At 35.2% G+C, this 12,995-nt stretch overlaps 1 protein-coding gene across 3 annotated transcripts in view; it reads left to right on the top strand.

Moving 5' to 3' along the window:
* LOC142225414 (phospholipid-transporting ATPase VD) overlaps positions 1 to 12,995 on the top strand; it is a 171,004-nt gene that overhangs the window by 136,936 nt on the left and 21,073 nt on the right. For 2 of the 3 annotated variants that reach the window (XM_075295158.1, XM_075295159.1), the window contains exons 7-15: positions 2,545 to 2,899; positions 3,008 to 3,709; positions 3,782 to 3,943; positions 4,963 to 5,131; positions 5,185 to 5,355; positions 5,424 to 5,609; positions 5,678 to 5,878; positions 5,952 to 6,139; positions 9,523 to 9,663. In XM_075295158.1, coding sequence (XP_075151273.1) covers positions 2,545 to 2,899; positions 3,008 to 3,709; positions 3,782 to 3,943; positions 4,963 to 5,131; positions 5,185 to 5,355; positions 5,424 to 5,609; positions 5,678 to 5,878; positions 5,952 to 6,139; positions 9,523 to 9,663 — 2,275 coding nt within the window. The remainder of the gene's footprint in view (positions 1 to 2,544; positions 2,900 to 3,007; positions 3,710 to 3,781; positions 3,944 to 4,962; positions 5,132 to 5,184; positions 5,356 to 5,423; positions 5,610 to 5,677; positions 5,879 to 5,951; positions 6,140 to 9,522; positions 9,664 to 12,995) is intronic. The other variant, XM_075295160.1, reaches the window with a different exon arrangement.

Raw genomic sequence — 12,995 nt, 5'->3', positions numbered from 1 at the left:
CAAGCCTCCTCCATCTCCAAAAAATTGAGTGGCTCTTTTTCTATTGTTTATCAAAATGTCAGAGGGCTGAACACAAAATTATAGAGGCTGTATATTGATAGTTTTGATTTTGAGTTTGCGGTTTTGGTTATGACTGAGACTTGGCTCAGGCCATCGGTATATGATTCTGAGATTCTTTGTGGTCGTTACTTGGTGTTCAAGAAGGATCGATGGGTAGGATTGGTGGCGGAGTACTAATTGGTGTTCTTGGCACCTTCCCCTCTGAGTGAATTGTTCTGGACGATGTTGATGATTCCTTACGGCAAGGGTAGATGTTCTGGGATTTAGGTTATGTTCTTTAATAGGTCATTGAAATTCGGTTATTTCCCTCTAAGATGGAGGAGTTCTTTTGTCGTACCACTTCATAAGTCAGGGAGCCCCTTTGATGTGAGTAATTATAGGGGGATAGCAAGATTGAGTGCTATTCCCAAGGTTTTTGAGAAGATGGTGACGGATGTTTTGTCGCATAGCATTTCTTCGATACTGGATCCTTGCCAACATGGTTTTAGTAAGGGCCTATTGACTACTACGAACTTGGTGGAATTTACTTCTCATGTTATTAATCAGTTTGTTGTTGGGAATCAGACACATGTTATTTATACGGATTTTAGTAAGGCTTTTGACCGGGTGAATCATAAGCTCTTGTTACATAAGCTGGATAGGATTGTGTCTTTTGGTGATTCCTATTCGAGGTTCTTTGATGTCCCATCAGGTGTGCCTCAGGGTAATCATTTGGGGCCTGTCTTATTTTTGTTATTTATAAACGATTTACCTCAGTCCGTATGTAACTCTAGGAGTTTGATGTATCCTGTACTAACACCTTGTTCACCAAATGGTGACGGATGTTTTGTCGCATAGCATTTCTTCGATACTGGATCCTTGCCAGCATGGTTTTCGTAAGGGCCTATTGACTACTACGAACTTGGTGGAATTTACTTCTCATGTTATTAATCAGTTTGTTGTTGGGAATCGGACACATGTTATTTATACGGATTTTAGTAAGGCTTTTGACCGGGTGAATCATAAGCTGTTGTTGCATAAGCTGGATAGGATTGGATTAACCAGTACACTTTTGGCTTGGATTTCGTCGTATCTTGAGTGCCGCACGCAGATTGTGTCTTTTGGCGATTCCTATTCGAGTCATTTGGGGCCTGTCTTATTTTTGTTATTTATAAACGATTACCTCAGTCCGTATGTAACTCTAGTAGTTTGATGTATGCTGATGATGTTAAGTTATTCACCTCGTTCGATAATTCTGGTGGGGTGCATTTATTACAGGATGATTTGGATTGCTTTAGTGATTGGTGTAGGGTAAACCTAATGGATTTGAACTTGAAAAATGCAAGTTTATGCGTTTCTTCAGGTCTAGGTCTATTGATGTTCGGTTAGTATACAGGACACGTTATTGGAGGAGGTTTATTCTTTTGTTGATCTTGGCATTGTTATGGATCGTAGGCTTAATTTTAATGATCACATTAAATTGATGGTGAGTAGGGCATCTGGGGCTCTAGGATTCATGAAGCGTTGGGCGAAGGAGTTTTCGGACCCTTATGTTACCAAGAGGCTTTTTACTGTCCTTGTTAGACCTATTCTGGAGTATGGTTCTATCGTGTGGGATCCTCAGTATGATGTTTACATTGATAAGATGGAATCGGTTCAAAAGCAGTTCTTGTTGTTCGCTCTGAGACATCTTCATTGGAACAGTGATTTTGTTCTTCCTCCTTACACTTCTAGATTAAGGCTGATTCATTTGCCTACTCTTAGAGCCGACGGACGATGTTGGGCTCCATGATGATGTATAGGCTAGTTTGTGGCGATATTCCATGCTCTGAATTGATATCTAGGATTAGGATAAATGTTCCTTTCAGGGCATCTAGGAATTACCAGTTTCTTTTCATTGCTTTTCAACGTTCGTAGGATGTGCATTAATTTTAATTCAATCTATCATCTAGTTGACACTAACTTAAGTATTGATATGGTGAAGTCCAGAATTTTAGCATATTTGGATAACTAATACATTTGTTTTATTGAATAACCTAATATTTTGTCTTGTTTTGTAATTTATCCGGCTGATGAGTCCTTCTCTGTAGCTAGTTAAATCCCTCTGCCTCCATCCCGCAATGGTCCGGATCATGGTGTGTACGCTGTCCCTACGTCATGGCGACGAGACCCTCACGGTCGGAAGGGACGGGAAAGTGGGCGATGGCACCGTTCGAAAAAAATGTATTTTTTACTTTTAAATAACCCGTAATGTTCTGTACACAAAATGTTTAACTACTATTAACTTCTGAACCATTCCATATTTTGCCAAGAAATTTCTTCCAATTAAATTTCTTAGTCATAGGAACAGTATTTAAAATTTTCGTGATAAATATCACTGTGGTTCGGAAACTAGAGTAAGAGGAATTTTGCGAATTCGTAAACCAGAACGTGAAGGAATATAATAATTGAACTAGTGACACTAATTTTTAAATAAAAAAATGTTTTTGTCTCTTTGATTCTTAGTTGTAAAAACTTCGGCCGATCAAAATGATTTATCTGCCACAAACAATAAATTAGCGTCATCAATACCAGCAGATCGTTATGTACGTCTTGCCGAATCCAGATCTGTAACACCATCACCACCGCCCAATTTAGTTTTTAACATTCCAACCCAGTCGCACATACCATCATTATCACCTATAAGTAGTTCTGCGGAATCCACACCTACCTCAGAATCGCCGCCAATGAAAATGAAATCATTGTCGCATAATATATCACCTACAGGACGTGCAAAAGCGGCTATTAATTCAAAAATTACTAGTCTAACAACCTTTCTAAACGCAAAGACACAGGCAAAACGCTTAGCCAACAAATTACAGTAAGTAAATTAAATTTCAATATTAGAAGTAACAAAATATACAGTTTTAATTTTTTTACTTGAGTTGATATGATATTATTAAACTGCTTTGTTTTTTTTTTTTTTCAGGCAACAGAAAAACACTTTTACATATCAAACCCCAGATGGACGCCCTTTATTCGAAGCCGAAAGTCCTGATGAATTGGCTTTGGTTAATGCTGCATATAGTTACGATTGCTGCCTTGTAAACCGTAGTCCAAATCACATATTGGTTAGTGTTCCCACTAAAGGTCTAGTGGAATACGAAGTGTTGAAAATATTGCCCTTTGACTCAAGTCGAAAGTGCATGTCTATTGTTGTTCGACGAACAGGGACACAAGAAATTGTTTTATATACGAAAGGTGCTGATACATCTATAATGCCTGTACTAACACCTTGTTCACCAAATTCTCCTGAAGGCATTATACGCGAGAAGACACAACAACAGCTTGATAACTATGCTCGCGATGGGTTAAGAATATTAGTAATGGCTAAACGAAACCTCAATGCTTCGGAATATACAGAATGGTGGGCGAGACATCAAGAAATTGAGATGTCAATGGAAAATCGTGAACGCCGTTTGCGTGATTCATTTGCGAAGTTAGAAAGTAATCTAACACTTTTGGGTGCTACTGGAATCGAAGATCGTTTGCAAGAGGGTGTGCCCGAAACTATATCATCGTTATTGTCGGCTGGAATATCAATATGGGTTTTGACAGGAGATAAACCTGAAACAGCTATAAATATTGCGTATTCAGCTAAATTGTTTACCCAGCAAATGGAACTAATAAGGTAAGTTCTGCATGGATCATCATATTGGCCACCAATAATTAAAATGCACTATTATCTTTTCCCATTCCATAGATTAACCGCCCGTTCCAAGGATGCAGCAGAATCAGCTATAAATTTTTACTTAAATGAAATTGAAACTGAATCAAAACTCTCACCCTTTGATCGCAATCATCGTTTAAAACCCCGCGCACTTGTTGTCGATGGCAAAACATTGACATTCATCTTAGACTTAAGGTTAGTAGAATTACACAAACGGTCAATCAGAATGTATTTTCTCCCAACTAAGACAATGAAGAAACCCATCCAAGTGTTTCTTTTAAATATGTATATTGTGTGAGTAGTACGAAAATAGTTGAAAAACTCAATACTAACAAGTCCATTGCTATGCCACAGTTGGCGAACTTCTCTCTTATCAATGAGTGTTTGATCTCTTTTTGTAGCCATATACGAAAGGCTCTTACAAAATCCTTGAAATAATATAAAATGTTCCTAGCGTTGCTGAGCGGATTTTTTTTTTTTGTATTCGGCTGAAAAAAGTCGATTGTATAGATTACAAAAACTCTACTTTTTTAAATAATTCCGAAAAGATTTAATTTAATCATGAACCCATATGCCTGATATTTTTCACATCTAAAAGGCATTGCCGAGGAGTATTATATTGTCCTAAATTTGATATCCAGGTGCGACATGTGTATAAAGTGGAACTATAATTCTGAACGTATGTGCCTGCTATTGTACAGGTTAAGGAGATATCATTACTCATTGACAAGTTCCATGAGTTATGATATCTCCTTATCCTGTACAATAGAATTGTTTAATAAATAAGGGTATTATGGTTCAATTTCGGAATATCGGGCGACACATATACAGATTACACCTAAATATGAACCGGTTTGCATATTTTACAGATTTGGTGGACACTAGAGAAGATTAAATTGTGTCAACTTTGATTAAGATCGGTTAATAAAAAGTTTATTATAATAAATTTTCGGAAAATCGGGCGATACATATATGTGGGAGCTATATATGAACTACTCAGAGGGTGATACTGAAATTCCTCTCAAAAATATGCATCTCTGGAGTCTCTATAAAGACTTGAGTCTTTATACAATTACAAACAATATCAGTAAAATATAATACAACATCGCGTCAATATATATAAGGAACTCGCAGAAGTGAAAATTAGTGTAGACAGTAGCAATTTTTAGTACATTTCAAAAGTAGTAATTAATTATTATTTTTTTTTTTTTCAGATCCAAACTTATAAGACCATTTCTAAAATTAGCAAAAAGTTGTGCATCAGTATTGTGTTGCCGCTCAACCCCTTTGCAAAAAGCTTACTTAGTGAAAGTTGTTAAAGAAGAGTTACGATTATGTACACTAGCTATAGGCGATGGTGCCAACGATGTTTCTATGATACAGGTAATTCGAAGATATAAGAAATCTGTTTTATCTTACAATGTTTTTTTTTTTAGATGGCAGATGTTGGTGTTGGCATATCGGGTCAAGAGGGAACGCAAGCAGTAATGGCTGCTGATTTTACAGTAGCACGCTTCCGATATTTAGAACGTTTACTCATTGCTCATGGATATTGGTGTTATGATCGTCTATCACGTATGATTTTATACTTCTTTTATAAAAATGCTGTAAGTTTATATTTTGTTAGTGGGCGTATGCCGGTCGTAATGTACACAACTTTATTTTCATATTTTAGGCCTTTGTGTTTTTAATATTCTGGTACCAATTATATTGTGGTTTTTCGGGCTCTGTAATGATGGATCAAATGTATCTAATGTTATATAATTTAATATTTACCTCGCTGCCTCCCTTAGCCATTGGTGTATATGATCAACGTGTCCCAGAGGATTTATTGCTTCGAAATACATATCTTTATAAAAACGTAATTTAATTTTATGTTATTCGTTTTTCATTCATTCATAACTTCATTACTCTTTTTATGTAACATAGGGTCGCTTGGGATTGGCGTATAAACCTCATGACTTCTGGATAGTGCTTTTGGATGCACTTTATCAAAGCCTTATAGTATTTTTTATAGCTTTATGTGCGTATGCGGGTTCTGATGTAGGTATATGGGAATTCGGTGCCACAATAACAGCTTCCTGTTTATTTACGAATTTATTACATGGTGTTATTGAAATACGATCATGGGTATGTTTTAAATCTAAAGTGCGATCTCTGAAATTCTTGTGAATTAATTTAATTTTTTGCATTTCATTTTCAGACAATACTTCATGTGCTCTCTATTGTTTTTAGCTTGGGTTCTTTTTATTTATTTTCCATTGTTTACAACTCTATGTGTGTTAATTGTTTCGGCCTTCCTTCCAGTTATTGGGTGATATTTCGTTGTTTCATATCTGCTGTACATTGGTTTGTAATCATATTGTCAGCTGTTGTAGCCACGTTACCACGGTAAGTCATTTAATGTAAATAACGAAATTGTTTTGAGTGTACTCCTAAAAATGAAAATAGGCTAATGATTTCTTGTTAGTTGCAAATATTTCCGACTTCAAGCCTGATATATTTCAAATACTATATCACCATAGCCGGGAAAAATTTAAAGCCACAACCACGTTAAAAGGATTTATTAACTCGCAATAGCTTAACTTCTTAAAGCTAATGGGTAATTTGAAGGTATTTGGTTCATAATTCATAATGATAGGCCTCTATACAAACCTTGTAGTCTTCACATACAAAATAGTGAAAATTAAGGTGTATATAGATCTCTTTTAATAAGGATACGTTAAAGCATTTAATCAGTCATGAGTCCTGCCCGATTCATTGTTAAGCTCAATTATCTGAAATTAGTACAATAATCAAAGTACATAAGTACATAAAGTACATAAAATCAAAGGGTCTGAAAGTCGTATTCATTTCGTTTTCAAATGACAAAAGATAAATGTGAATAATAATTGATCAAAATCGCGATCCCCTGACATAATCTGGACTGGATCTAAATACACACAAGTACGAAATCTGAATTTCGATCGTATTAGCATCACATTTTACTCGTAATTATATATGATTTTTACGTGGGCTTGTCATAGGACGGAATTACTCCGTTTTTTGATCCTTTGCATTGCTTTAGAAGTTGTGCATTGGGAGTTTATTTGAATGAAGAAATTAAAAAAAAAAAAAATAAAAAACAAAATGTTTTATCAATTTTACTTTTTATTATTCTTATTATCTAATTTTTACAATTTGAAAAACTTTTTCGCTACCACCAGGGGTTTAACCTGGGTCTGTTGGCACGATAACAGAACGCATTAGCACCCTCAGCCATAAACGCCATTGAACACGAAGCGTCGAAACGTCAATTCAAATGTTTGCGATATGATCGTAATATGACATCAAGACATTACATTCTAATTACTTTTCGAGACGTTCTTTATTAGTATAAAGGAAAAAATTAAGAACGCAGGTTCAAATCTCACCATCGGTGAGTTTATCTATCAAATATTTTTCTAAAATATTAGTTTTTATGTTATACAACGTTTTTATTTTGTCATTTTCAGTACATATTTTTGAATATATATTTTTTCCATTCCAACTCTAAAAAATTTTAAATTGTATTTTACAAAATCTTCATGAAAGAACTTCCTTGGAGGTGAAAAAGTCAACCGACACATGTTCAAATCCCCGCGGGGGGAAATTTTATTTTCATTGGATTTTACTTTTTTTATTGATTTTCTATCCTTTTTTGGGAAATTTAATGTTGACCCTTTAAATGGCACATTTTCTAAGACTGATCCTAAATAACTTCATGGGAAGTGGAAAAAATTGATGTGGGATCCCGGGGTGTTCTTTAAAAATGTTTGTGAAACTATTTCCATTTTTTGCTGGGATGATGTAAAACAAATTTAACATAGTTTTTTTAAATTGGTAGTATTATATCGATGTCCTCATTCCAGAGTACGCTAAGTCGACTTAGCATTTTTTGATGGAGTTCGTTGTTTTTTATTCGGATTGATGTGAATTGCATCCTGTCAAAAGTTCCAATTTATTGGATATTTCTATCAAAAGTTATGGGTAATATTTTTAAAACTTTAGTCACAGGACTAAAGTTTTAAAGATTTCTAATCCAAAAATGGCATAAAGCTTTGCTCGGTCTAAAGCCACGTTCTATTATCATTACTTTGAAATCGTATATACTAAAAAAATCTACAATACACGTGATTATAAGACCGAAAAACGTGAATTTATATCTTATACGGTTTTTGAGAAATTAAAAAAAAAAAAAAACTTTGAACTTGTTTCCTGTAAAATTCACTTTTTAATAGGTTGGCTGATAAGTCCGCGGTCTGACACATAGATGGCGTCGCTATTATTTTTATATAGTACCAACCTTCAAATTATTCGTGTTAAAATTTGACGTCTGTAAGTCAATAAGTTTGTGAGATAGAGCGTCTTTTGTGAAGCAACTTTTGTTATTGTGAAAAAATGGAAAAAAATACGGTGGAAGCAAAAACTTGGCTTGATAATGAGTTTCCGGACTCTGCCCCAGGGAAATCAACAATAATTGATTGGTATGCAAAATTCAAGCGTGGTGAAATGACCACGGAGGACGGTGAACGCAGTGGACGCCCGAAAGAGGTGGTTACCGACGAAAACATCAAAAAAATCCACAAAATGATGAAGTTGATTGAGATAGCAGAGGCCTTAAAGATATCAAAGGAACGTGTTGGTCATATCATTCATCAATATTTGGATATGCGGAAGCTCTGTGCAAAATGGGTGCCGCGCGAGCTCACATTTGACCAAAAACAACAACGTGTTGATTATTCTGAGCGGTGTTTGCAGCTGTTAACTCGAGTTTTTCCGTCGATATGTGACAATGGATGAAACATGGCTCCATCGCTACACTCCTGAGTCCAATCGACAGTCGGCTGAGTGGACAGCGACCGGTGAACCGTCTCCGAAGCGTGGAAAGACTCAAAAGTCCGCTGTCAAAGTGGCCTCTGTTTTTTTGGGATGCGCATGGAATAATTTTTATCGATTATCTTGAGAAGGGAAAAACCATCAACAGTGACTATTATATGACGTTATTGGAGCGTTTGAAGGTCGAAATCGCGGCAAAACGGTCCCATATGAAGAAGAAAAAAGTGTTGTTCCACCAAGACAACACACCGTGCCACAAGTCATTGAGAACGATGGCAAAAATTCATGAATTGGGCTTCGAATTGCTTCCCCACCCACCGTATTCTCCAGATCTGGCCCCCAGTGACTTTTTCTTGTTCTCAGACCTCAAAAGGATGCTCACAGGGAAAAAAATTGGCTGCAATGAAGAGGTGATCGCCGAAACTGAGGCCTATTTTGAGGCAAAACCGAAGGAGTACTACCAAAATGGTATCAAAAAATTGGAAGGTCGTTATAATCGTTGTATCGCTCTTGAATGGAACTATGTTGAATAATAAAAACGAACCTGTTATACTTTTAAACATCGATATAATGATTATCATATATAGGAAATGTAATAAAAGAAAAACAAGCGCATGAGTATGGGTGTTTTTTCAGCTTAAATGTCCCATTTATCCGAACTACATGCATAGGAGAATTTCCGAATGAAAATGTAGTCAAATCGTCATTGCAATATCGACATCAAAAATTTCCCTCTATCAAGCATGCCCAACATAAAAAATTGACTTGCGTCGATTTCAAATAACACGAATGTTTGATTTTTACCATAAATAATAAAGCCGCATTATCCAAAATCAATATGATAAATATGAAATATTCGATTAAAATATTATATTTCAACAAATAACAATATCGTTATATTTTCTTCTTTTTTTCAGACTCCTTTTTACCGTCGTTAGGACTACATTGTGTCCAGATGATAGCACAAAAGTTTTATTGCATAATAAACGAGAACGCCATAGAGGTGAGGGTTTATTAGTTACTTGGTCGCGGTCAACATCTGCTTCTTCAATATATAGGTAAAGGACACACAACTAGTATTATACAATATAAATTAAATATATTATATTGGACATTGTATTATTTTCAACGAAATGTCATATTAAAGAACACGTAATTTAATTACACCCTGATATGTTTTAAAAACATGTAAATGCAATACTATACCTATAGATAGCCCGATATTTCAGGCCCACTTAGGGCCGCACACAATGACTGACTATTCAGTTCGGTCGGAGTGAGGATTATGTACCATGCAGCATGAGTCGCATACGAACAGTACTTAATTATAAACTATTATTAATTATAAAATAGTATCATGTTGTTTGGCGCCGCTCAATAATTTCCTATTTTTTATGAGGGGGTTAATTTTTTAGGTCTTCTGTTTTAATCTGATATTTCCCCATTTTTATATTTTGTTTTAAAATTTATATTCATCACAATTTGTAACTAAGGATTTCTCCCTACTATCCTAGAGAAATTAGCTCTAAGTATTTGGTGTATTGTTTATATATTGTTGATTGAATCGTTATTTTAAGTATGACTTAAATTTTTTAAATATTGTTTTTACCGACTTTTAAATCTTAATGTAGATTATACCAAAATCTATTTTTGACCCCTGATGAGTGAATTCAGGGGGTCACCAAACTGTGGTGCAGGTTTGATGAAAATCAAAGGGTCGAATACCTTTTACGGTTGGCCCTTTTAAACCATTTTTTTAAATTATAGAATTTATTTGTTTCAATCCTATACATGTTTTATCCTTCACGTTCAAAACTGTAAACTTTATTTCCATTTCATCTTTTTTTATTATGTACAATTTAAAAGGAAAGAAAAATTTACGTAAAATCACAATGGAGATATCAGATAAAAAATCTGTTCATAAGTTGCTCTCCTAAGTATTTTTCAATATTAGTCGAAGATAGAATTTGTTTTACGAGAACTATTTAATAATTGATGGAGAAATGTATACTTCTTCAGAAAAATACATAAGTAGTTTGTACTTTTAATGCACTTCAATAACATTTTGTACATTTTAATTTTTATCAGAATTTTTCGATTTTGATTTTCCATTTTTATTTTGTGATTATATTATTTATTTTGTATTTTATTAGTTGTGTGTTTTTTATTTCTTTTGTCTATTTATTTTTCTAACCTAACTAACTAACCTTTCCTATTTATCTAAACTTACATACCAAACAGTTATGATTTAAAAACATTTTTAGTATGTTAAATGTGTCATGCTTCTTTAGCTCAATAATAAGTTGAAAGTTATTTTACAGTACGTTTTGTTGTAAATGGCAGAATGATACAAGCGGGCAGTTCGATGGTTGGCAATGAACTAAAAACGTTTTATTCAAAAATTCTCTTATGGCATTTTCGATTCGCAAAAAATATGTTGCCTTGGTGTTACCCTACTTTTTCCCTCATTGCATTTTCGCCCCAATGATAGTGTCATTCCAAAGTTATTGTTAATTCAAAATATTGTGCGGGATACAGGATCCAAAATCTATGGCAGTGTCCTTCATATTTTCCATTCAATTTCGAGAATGTTGCACATTTTTCCCCAATCGAAATCGCCATTAGTACTTAAAAAATACTTTAATATCTAACCTTGGTCAGTACTAATAACTTATAACTAAAACTGATTATTGGGTTACAACACCACCCTCCCTGAATAAACATTGAGATCAGTAATAATAAAATATAAGATACATTAAAGAAAAATCTATAGTAAACCAAATTCATAAGAAACAAGTAAGGAATGTCTAAAGTCGGGCGGGGCCGACTATATTATACCCTGCACCACTTTGTAGATCTAAATTTTCGATACCATATCACATCCGTCAAATGTGTTGGGGCTATATATAAAGGTTTGTCCCAAATACATACATTTAAATATCAATCGATCTGGACAGAATTTGATAGACTTCTACAAAATCTATAGACTCAAAATTTAAGTCGGCTAATGCACTAGGGAACACAAGGTTAGTAAAAACAAGTACATACAGCCGCAAGTTCGGCCAGGCCGAATCTTATGTACCCACCACCATGGATTGCGTAGAAACTTCTACGAAAGACTGTGATTTAGTCCATACATGGAATATATTAGACAAAACAGTTATGTATAGTTAAGTCTACAAATAATTACGAATCGACTTTTTGTACGTAGAGAGCCAGAATTGAAATACGGGGGTCGCTTATATGGGGGCTATATACAATTATGAACTTGATATGGACCAATTTTTGTGTGATTTTTCGATTTATCTGAGGGCCATATATAACTATAGACCGATATGGACCTAGTTAGGCATGGTTGTTAACGACCATATACTAGCACAATGTACCAAATTTCAACTCACTCGGATGAAATTTGCTCCTCCAAGAGGTTCCAAAACCAAATCTCGGGATCGGTTTATATGGGGCTATGTACGATTATGGACTGATATGTACCACTTTTGGCATGGTTGTTAAATATCATATACTACCACCACGTACCAAATTTCAAGCAGATCGGATGAATTTTGCTTATCCAAAAGGCACCGGAGGTGAAATCTGGGGATCGGTTTATATGGGAGCTATATATAATTATGGACTGATAGGAACCAATTCCTGCATGGTTGTTGGATACCATATACCAACATCACGTACCAAATTTCAACCGAATGGCAAGAATTTTGCTCTTCCAAGGGGCTCTGGAGGTCAAATCTGGGGATCGGTTTATATGGGGCCTATATATAATTATGGACCGATATCGATCAATTTTTGCATGGGAGTTTGAGGCCATATATTAACACCACATACCAAATTTCAACTGAATCTGATGAATTTTGGTCTTCCAAGAGGTTCCGGAGGTCAAATCTGGTGATCGGTTTATATGGGGGCTATATATAATTATGAACCGATGTGGACCAAATTTTGCATGGTTTTTTAACATCACGTACAAAATTTCAGCCGGATCGGATGAAATTTGCTTCTCTTAGCGGCCTCGCAAGCCAAATCGGGGGATCGGTTTATATGGGGGCTATATATAATTATGGACCGATGTCGACCAATTTTTGCATGGTTGTGAGAGACCATATACTAACACCATGTACCAAATTTCAGCCGGATCGGATGAAATTTGCTTCTCTTAGAGGCCTCGCAAGCCAAATCGAGGGATCGGTTTATATGGGGGCTATATATAATTATGGACCGATGTGGACCAATTTCTGCATGGTTGTTAGAGACCATATACTGACACCACGTACCAAATTTCAGTCGGATCGGATGAAATTTGCTTCTCTTAGGGGCCTCGCAAGCCAAATCGGGGGATCGGTTTATATGGGGGCTATATATAATTATGGACCGA

This window comes from Haematobia irritans, chromosome 2, assembly GCF_050003625.1.
Source record: "Haematobia irritans isolate KBUSLIRL chromosome 2, ASM5000362v1, whole genome shotgun sequence".
NCBI classification, from domain to species: Eukaryota; Metazoa; Arthropoda; class Insecta; order Diptera; family Muscidae; genus Haematobia; species Haematobia irritans.
The sequence above is the reverse complement of the archived record's forward strand: the minus strand, read 5'-3'. Positions and strand labels throughout refer to the sequence as shown.